Source organism: Strigops habroptila, chromosome 4 (genome assembly GCF_004027225.2).
Source record: "Strigops habroptila isolate Jane chromosome 4, bStrHab1.2.pri, whole genome shotgun sequence".
Taxonomy (NCBI): domain Eukaryota; kingdom Metazoa; phylum Chordata; class Aves; order Psittaciformes; family Psittacidae; genus Strigops; species Strigops habroptila.
Genome location: NC_046358.1, coordinates 36,757,062 through 36,765,802, shown reverse-complemented (window position 1 = coordinate 36,765,802; position 8,741 = coordinate 36,757,062). Strand labels below are relative to the sequence as shown.

At 39.9% G+C, this 8,741-nt stretch overlaps 1 protein-coding gene across 1 annotated transcript; it reads left to right on the top strand.

Moving 5' to 3' along the window:
• The first annotated feature begins 816 nt into the window (after positions 1 to 816).
• On the top strand, positions 817 to 8,367 carry GEMIN2 (gem nuclear organelle associated protein 2). Its single transcript, XM_030481355.1, has 10 exons — positions 817 to 1,026; positions 1,589 to 1,673; positions 2,863 to 2,952; positions 4,393 to 4,452; positions 4,614 to 4,718; positions 5,313 to 5,357; positions 6,082 to 6,150; positions 7,212 to 7,322; positions 7,532 to 7,590; positions 7,912 to 8,367. Exons 1-10 carry the CDS (start codon positions 905 to 907, stop codon positions 7,949 to 7,951), a joined length of 786 nt encoding a protein of 261 aa, XP_030337215.1. The 5' UTR covers positions 817 to 904; the 3' UTR covers positions 7,952 to 8,367.
• The last annotated feature ends 374 nt before the right edge of the window (positions 8,368 to 8,741 follow it).

The following is an 8,741-nucleotide window of genomic DNA, read 5'->3' as shown; positions in this document are numbered from 1 at the left end:
TTTCAATCATAAATCTCAAAGCATTTCAAGGAACTGTAGAATCATAGAATGGTTTGGGTTGGAAGGGACTTTAAAGATCATCTCATTCCAATCCCCCTGCCACAGGCAGGGACACCTTCCACTAGACCAGGTTGCTCAAAGCCCTGTCCAACCTGGCTTTGAACGCTTCCAGGGATGAGGCAGCTACAGCTCTTCTTGGTCACCTGTTCCGGTGTCTCACCACCCTCATAGTGATATTTTTCCCAATATCTAATCTAAATCTCCTTTCATTCAGTTTAAAGCCATAAAGCCATTCCCCCTTGTCCCACCACTACATGTCCTTGTAAAAAGCCCCTCTCCAGCTTTCTTATAGGCCCCTTTTAGGCACTGGAAGCTGCTCTAAGGTCTCCCTGAGCCTTCTCTTCTCGAGGCTGAAGAATTCCAGCTCTCTCAGCCTGTCTTCACAGGAGAGGTGCTCCAGCGCTCTTGATCATCTTTGTGGCCCTCCTCTGGACTCACTCAAACACGTCCACATCCCTCTCGTATTAGGGGCCCCAGAGCTAAATGCAGTACTACAGGTGAGGTCTCGAGTTATTATTACTGGAGTAATTAATAAATAATGCTTGTCGTGACAAGTATTATTATACAGGAGGTCCACAGGGCCTAATGCAAACGGTTATTACACGTTTACAGCGACCCACCACAGACATAAGCCTGTTTTAATGGGCAGCACATCGACACAACCACTTCCCGCACTGCCTCAAGAGGCGCCCACCGCTACCGCACACGCAGCCGCCACGGGGAACAGGGGAGGCTGTGGCCCGCTCCCGCCGTTCTCGCGAGAACTGTTCGCGCCGCCTCCCAGTGTCGCCCGGTGAGGCAGTCTTCGCCGCCGCGCTGGGTTCGTAGCGGTGTCCGTGAGGCCATGGAGTCGGGCGTGGAAGAGCTGATGCCGCGGCTGCTGCCTGTGGATGACTGTGACTTGACTGAGGACTTCGACCCCACGGTGCCTCCTAGGACACCACAGGAGTATCTGAAGCGCGTCCAGTAAGTGGCGGGCGGGCCGAGCTCCCGCGGGCCGGGTCGGCCGGCGTCACCTGCCTGTGAGCGGTGCTGCCGGGGCCGAGCTTCGCGTTGCTGTGCTGCCGCTAACCCACTAGCCGCAGCCAGAAGAGCCGTTTCCCCGTTGCTCCCGGCGCAGCGGGATCCCGTCCGGCATCGCGGCTAAACCCCCCCCGCTTGGTGCGAGGCTGCTGCCGCTTCTCCAGGGCTGCGTCGCGTCCGCGGCGTGTCTCTCGGCGGGTCGGTGCCCCACAGCGCTGTCTGCAGCTCTGGGGCCGGTGCTGCTCCCAGGCCTCGCTGCGGGAAGCAGTGCGGCAGTTCAGGCAGGCTAGGATGTAGGCAAGCTCCGAAGTGGCTGAAGCACCTGTGTAGAAGCTGAGAGCACTTGACCTGTCACTCTCAAGTCAAACCTTCCGTAAGAATTCCCGCTGTATTCAGTGTTTTACATACCCGAAGATTTGTGCAGGTGCAGTCTTTCAGAGGTGTGCCGCATGTGACCGCCTGTTACAAAAAGGAAAAAATTTAGCCACTGGATTTTATTTTGTAGGATCGAAGCAGCGCGGTGCCCAGATGTGGTCGTGGCACAAATAGACCCCAAAAAACTGAGGAAGAAGCAGACAGTGAACATTTCAGTAAGTTTGATGAACGATTACATGTTTTGTTTTGAGAGAGGAAAAGAAAATCGGGAAAGATATTAATATAATGTTCTACTTTTGGGAGTAGTTGGCGTAACTAAATAGCACTGCTGGATTTTAAAAGCATCTGCAGGATTAGATTAAATGTCAGGGTTTGAAGAAACACCTGTTCCACTGCTGGGTAACAGCAGGCTTTATAATTGCTCTAAATTGATAATATCTATGCTACTTGATAGAGAGCAAAATGTTCTATTGTTTCAGGAAACCTAATGTTGCCTTAAATTTCATAAATATTTAATCATAAAACCTGCATAAATTTTAGAAGAAAGCTATCTCCATACTTATATTTAGGTTTAAATATATATCTAGGGTAAGGGTAGTACGTGCAGCTATACTTTACTAAAGTTAGATGAAATTCTAGCACTGCTTCTTTCCTTTTGGTGGAATATTTTATTGGACTATTTTCTTACTACCCAAGTAGATTTTTCTGTTACATTGCCCCTGCCAGCTTGGTTTTCAATCTACTTTCAAGTAGTTCAGGAGACCAAGATTGTCTTTCTCTAGTGAAAACTCTGTAATCTGAAATTTCACTACTACATTGCTCAAGAAAAGTTTCTAGTACTGACATACAACCATGTAACTTCTGTGACCATTCTCTTCATTTGTCTCATCTCTTTGTAGTGGTGTTCTTAAACATTTGTAGAAAGATTTTATTTTTTTTTTAATAACTCTTTCATGTTAATCTTTAAAGAGGTTGTATCTACTTAACTGTCAGAGTTAATTCTAAAACATATTTTTGTGGTCTTCTGTCATCCTCGACTTATTATCTTGGCAAGTAGAACACTTCAGATTCATAGCATCTGTCCAAGATAAGGAAATAGCACCCTGCTTTTTATAAACAGGGAAATTTAAGGCAGAACAGTGCTAAAAAGACGACTTTAAGTAATTCTTTGACAATGTATTTTGAATACTTAGGTTTTCTTATTTGCATACTAGGAGAATCAAAAAAATTTTGTCTAAATCAACTGTTAAGTCATTCTTGGATGTGGTTATGGCATTACCTTTCTTACATGAAGATTTAAGAGATATTGTCTATCTGCTAGTAAACATTTACTGACTCTTGTTCTTAAGGATTTCTTCTTAGAAAGCGCTGTTTGCATTATAATTATTGGCAGTGTTTTCTTAGATTTCCGGATGTCAGCCTGCTCCTGAAGGATACTCTCCAACACTCAAGTGGCAGCAGCAGCAAGTGGCCAATTTCTCAGCTGTTCGTCAGGTACAAAACGGGGTGTGTGTATGTGTGAGGGGACTGTCTGGATAGAACACACCTGTGCTGTATGGGGGACAACTGTACATCTACTATAGAAGTGTTATGACTTTATGGTAGGACAGATGTTTGTAGGTAAATGTTTTAAGCTTATGGGAAAAAAAAATCATTATGTGTTATGTGGCTTTTAAACTGCTGCTAAAACTCTTGAGAGTCATGTTTAAAGAAAAAAATCTGCTTCAACTTCAACAAAATATCTCTTGGTATTTAGGTTAAATGATGTAGAGTAGCTGAGGGAGGACAAAAGCTCCTGTGATTTTTATCTGGTTATATTAAAACTTAGTGCCAGCAGGAATGTTCTACAGAACTCAACATTAACTGAAAAAACAAGTGGATTCTAACCCATCAGGAGATTCATGTATGTACACCACACTGTCCATTTAGAATATTGACAGTGGTGGTACCCATTTCAAGGAGAGATACTGACTTCGTAAAATGTGTTTGCAAGGTTTGTAGTGTTAGCACAACTTTTTCCTGGTGCACCCTGCTCTTAAATAACCAACTGCACTGAAGCTGCTGTAGCACTCAGTTTTGCATGAGCACATTTACCTTGTTTTTTCAGGGAAATAAATCAGTGAAGGTGCTGTCTGTACTGCTGCATCTACATTGTAAACATTAGCTGAGCTAGCCCTTATTTCTATAAGGTATCACATTGCATAATATGTTTTGCGCATAATCTAAGGTTTTAGTAGAACAAGGAAACTGACATCTAAAGGCATATTCATTGTACAGATACTTCTTTTATACCCAAATGAATTGTCCTCTCATCTGTGCCAGAATTAACACTGTGAAGTATTAGAGTATCCTAAAAAATATTTAAGAATAAAAAGAGCATCAGAAGTCACTTGTTCAAACACTATGCATCAGCTGCTGTTACATACAGCATTTTTAGTGGTCATTTTTACTGCTACAATAACAATTGGGTTAGGGGGAAAATTTCTTCTGTTACAAAAAGTTTACACTCTGTACAGGAAACTGTCAAGCAGGCCAATTTTTCTTATATGGCATTCCTGTCAGGTAGAAGAAATATCCTAGGAAAGCACAGTTCTTTCTAACAGTTCTGTAGACATCTGATACAGATAAAGACCACTGCTGGAAAGAGGATATTGGCTTTATGTGTGGTTTTGGACTAAATCAGATTTTTCTTCAGCTTTAGAAACTTTAAAATTCCTTCAGGTTTAACATTACTTCCAAAAACCCAGCATGAGCAGCTTAGTTTCATTTATAATAAGAGGCATGGCAACTATTTAGCCAGTTATGCCCCTACTGATTTATAGAACATCATAAAATAGACTTGTTATATATTTTAAGAATAATGAAGAGCAGCTATGGCTAGGATAAGATAAGTGCAAAGTTGAACTCTGGTTTGGTTTTGTTTTAATTACTCAGAGCCTGAACAAGCACCGAAATCACTGGCAGTCACAACATTTGGACAGCAATGTTACTATGGTGAGTAGAATTCATAGCAGTGCGGGGCGGGGGGGCTCAGGTCACTAAATCCATGGTTAATCTTGCTTTACAGTTTAATGCAACATCTTGTTAATATTAGCAAGTCTTTTCTTTGAAAATAGCAGTATTTCACAGTTTTCATTTACTTTTATTTACTTCAGCCAAAACCAGAGGATGAAGAAGGCTGGAAGAAGTTCTGCCTGGGTGAAAGAATATACTCAGATACACTATCTTATGATGAAAGTCTAGGAATCGATTACATAAAGGTGAGTGTAGAACTTATATCTAATTTTCCGATGCTATTTTCAAGAATAACTGCCAGAAACAACCCTATTGTTTATTACCACCTTGTGCTACGTAGAAAACAAGCTCTCTTGTGAGCCCAGAAAGTCCCCTTTTTCTTCCCCTTTAAGTGGAAACTGAGTGAAGCAGAGAACAAGTCTATCCCTTTAGTCAAAAAGTTAGTTTCTTCATCTGTTCCCAGCTAAAGCCCACTACTTTGTTGCTCACTGAACTGAAGGGAAAGCTTTCTGCATAATCTGCTTTAGTGTTTTGTTGAATGGTGATATGTGGCTCCTCTCCTCATACATGCTATCCTACAAACATGTCCTTCACTGCAGTGTTTTGAAAAAACAAAACTTTAACAGATACCAGTAAAAGCAAGGTTCTTTGATACCAAATTTGACTGGACCTTACCTTGAATTTGCTTGAAGACTTTTTTTAAAATGGATTTCAAAGCTCAGAACAGACTTTCAATTCACCACAAATGTCTGAGCACCACAGTAAAATGTTAGTATGTTCTAAAGTAGAACAAAAATGTTTGTGATAATGTCTGCATTTTCCAACTTCATTTTTTTCAGGTGGGCTTTCCCCCTCTGCTAAGTATTGTAAGCAGAATGAGTCAGGTAAGCCTACCTCTTAGAATCACATAGCAACATTGCATAAATCATTATTTCTCATATTCTGTCTGTTGCAGTTCTTATATATTTTCGTGTGCTAGAGTAGGCCATTGTTTATTATAATTGCTATTCATTGTACGCTTGCAAGGAAAACAACTAACCACTATCTGACCTTCAGCTACAAACAACTTCACTAGTGAACATTTATTGTGACTAGTTTTAAAAGTATTTTGTCCTTGTAATTTCTCAAGAACACTTAATGTTTGAATTTTTGCTGAATGTCCCATTAGGTGCTTAACAGTGTTTTAAGATTTCTCATTTAGTATTTTAAGTGCAGTCCTTACACTTCATTGTGAACTCTTACGTACATTGCAAGGCTGGAAGAATCGCACTTTCCTTTACTATTGTGTTTCCCGCTAGTCACCTTTATAGAAAACAACCAGTCAGCATGATGCCACTTTCCTTACCTGGAGCTACTTATACATAGCTTTTTGTTGACACAGAAAATTCATTCATTCCAGGAACTGGTGCTTTAACACTTGCTTTACCCTTATATGTAACTTCAACCTGGAATAAATACCATATAGCACCACAGTAGAGTAGAAATTCATAATGTGCATAATTTTTTCTAAATCACATTGCTTTTTATATATATAATCCTTTGGGTAGAAGGACAGCAAAACAAAACATTGCAGGTATTTTATTGTGTCTTTCTGTTCCTCTTTTAAAGGCAACAGTAACCAGTGTCTTGGAATACCTGATAAGCTGGTTTGGGGAGAAAAAATTTACTCCAGAACTGGTAATTTTTAATTTATTCTGATTACTTGCACATGAACACATTAAACAAGGAATAAATTGTTCATAATTCTCTATTAAAATGTTTTAGTTTCTGAAGAGTTCCCTAGGTGTATGTGTCATTTTCAGTTACTGTCAAAACTTTCTTGATTAGATACTGAGTATTCACAGATCTTTTTGGAAGGCTAATTACAAAGCAGCAGATACAGATCTATTAAGTACTGCCAACCCCACCCCTTTTTTATTGCTCACCACGGTAACTTAAACCACAGCATTAGGTGCGTATCGGTGCTGGGCAGGGAAGAGGGTCAGACTGCAGCAGCTTTGGTTCTGACCAGTTCAAGCTGCCAAGGTGCTGCATGCTGTGTTTACCAACACCTCTGGATTTGTTTGGAGATGCATGACATTGTGCTGGAAAAGACACTTCGAGTGTTTCCTGTGCAGCACGGACCAGAAAGCTTAGCTGCATTATTATGGTGAAAATCAAACCTAGTATGAAATTAAACCACAACGAATTCTTACTGACAGGATACATTAGCATGGAGTTTGGCCACAGCTAGATTGACTAGCTATGTAATGGCAGCATAGTTAGAAAACACCTTGGTGGATGCATCTTATCTCATTCAGTACCACAGCGCAAGAGAGTAATGAAAAATTACTTCTATAATATTTAACATTAAGATCTGACTTGATACATTCACTCTTCAGGAATGTTTTTGCAGTTTGTGCAGCTAAAAATCAATAGCTAAGTAATAATCTTCGGGTATTACTGAAATAATCTTTCCCTCAGACTTCAACAGAGTAAGCTGTATTAATTTATATCTTGGCCTGTATTCCAAAAAATATCAGGAAGTCCAGGAGTGCTGTTCACAAGCAGCTTACCTAGAGGCACAAAATTCTGTGTAGTGTCTCATTTGGCTTTCAAAATTTTCAGTTCTGACAGTAGCACTTAAATGCAATTTTGTTTCAAGACCTATGCTCCAGTCCTGCTCTATATAACAGGAACTGCATGAAACTTCAATGAAATGTTCATAATTAAAAACTTTGTTATTTGAATCCACACAGGGCAGATGGCTTTATGCACTGTTGGCATGCCTTGAAAAACCTTTGCTACCTGAAGCTCACTCCCTTATTCGACAGCTGGCAAGACGATGCTCAGAAGTCAGAGTACTAGAGGTAAGATTTAATGTTTAATTGCACAAAGGACTTGCTGGACTTAGCAAGTTATTAGATGAATGATTTTTTGGTTCTTGTAAGTAATTTTTCATGTCTTAAGTTTGCTTGAGGATGAAGAGAAGATTACAAGCATGTAGCATAGCGTGTAACAGCTTTTCTGTTTGACACGGGTAACAAAAGAACTGTTCTAATATTTATTCCTATTTCAGGAGAACAAGAATGAAGAACAAATATCAGCTCTGAACTTGATAATCTGCTTAGTTAGCAGGTAATGCAACTTACATACCGAAAACAGTAAAGGATGTCCAGAATAAATGTGTGATTGTTCATCCTAACCTAGATTCTTTGAAAGTGGAAGTAAATTAAAGTACCCTGGACCTATGTAGCAAGTACACTTAGGTAAAAGGACTTGAGATAAACCTAAGAGTGAAGAAAGCATGTTGGTATACGGAGGCAAGCCCCCTGAACTGCAAAGTTATAAGTATGATAAAAACACTGAAAGAAGAGCTAGAAAGCAAGGGATCTAAGAACTCTGAGCATAGTATGTTGCGTTAGAGGTTTCTTACCATATTCTACTTCTCACCACTAGGTACTTTGATCAACGTGACTTGGCTGATGAGCCTTCCTAGACTGTTCTGAGAATATCAAGTATTTTATGTTGCCATAGTACAAACAGCATTATCGGAGTTAACAGCAAGACACTGCACTGTTCAGACCTGAAGTACTACTATACAACCCCTTCAGAGCACCCTTGCAATAAGGCACTTGGGACAGCTATGAATAACTTCAGCTGAGCCATAGCACAAATTGTCAATGTCTTTGATATCATCATCATTGCAAAATGGTCAATGTCCTGGTACATCATCTCTCAAGCTATTGTCTCTGTAAAATACATTGTTGGTTAGAAAATTCTATCATACGTGTAATCCTGTGGACACTTAGGTGAAATCTGAGATTACATTACAAACGGGTTGTTCTTTATCTAACACACACCCACTGAGAGCTTTTTTTAATAAACTGAAGCATTTTCAAGAGTCTTCATAAATATTGTGGCTTTTCTCATTCTTCCTGCTATTCAACAGCAGCCTTACTGTAGAAATCTACACAACTAGGACTGAATGTGTTTTTTCAGGCTTTGGTTCCTGAGCTTAAGCAGTGCTGAGCAGCTCAACTATAGCCTCTAAGTTCCTTAAACAATTTAATAAAATATAAACACTACTGCTTTCTGATTTTAGTAATGCTATTTTTAGTAAACAGTTGCAGAAACGAGTGAAATTTACACAGCTCTATTCAGTGCTTTTAATAGAAGCATTTATTAAACAATGAACAAATTTATTTTCTGTATGGTATATTGACAAATACATAAGCTTGCCTATTTATATATTTAACATGGAGTGCTTCACCAACAGTATCAGCATC

Excerpts from the sequence above, each read along its gene's own strand:
- GEMIN2 (XM_030481355.1), top strand. The coding sequence starts at position 905 with ATGGAGTCGGGCGTGGAAGAGCTGATGCCGCGGCTGCTGCCTGTGGAT. Across the intron at positions 4,719-5,312 it reads TAGGAATCGATTACATAAAG|GTGGGCTTTCCCCCTCTGCT; the intron begins GTGAGTGTAGAA and ends CATTTTTTTCAG. Across the intron at positions 6,151-7,211 it reads AAAAATTTACTCCAGAACTG|GGCAGATGGCTTTATGCACT; the intron begins GTAATTTTTAAT and ends GAATCCACACAG.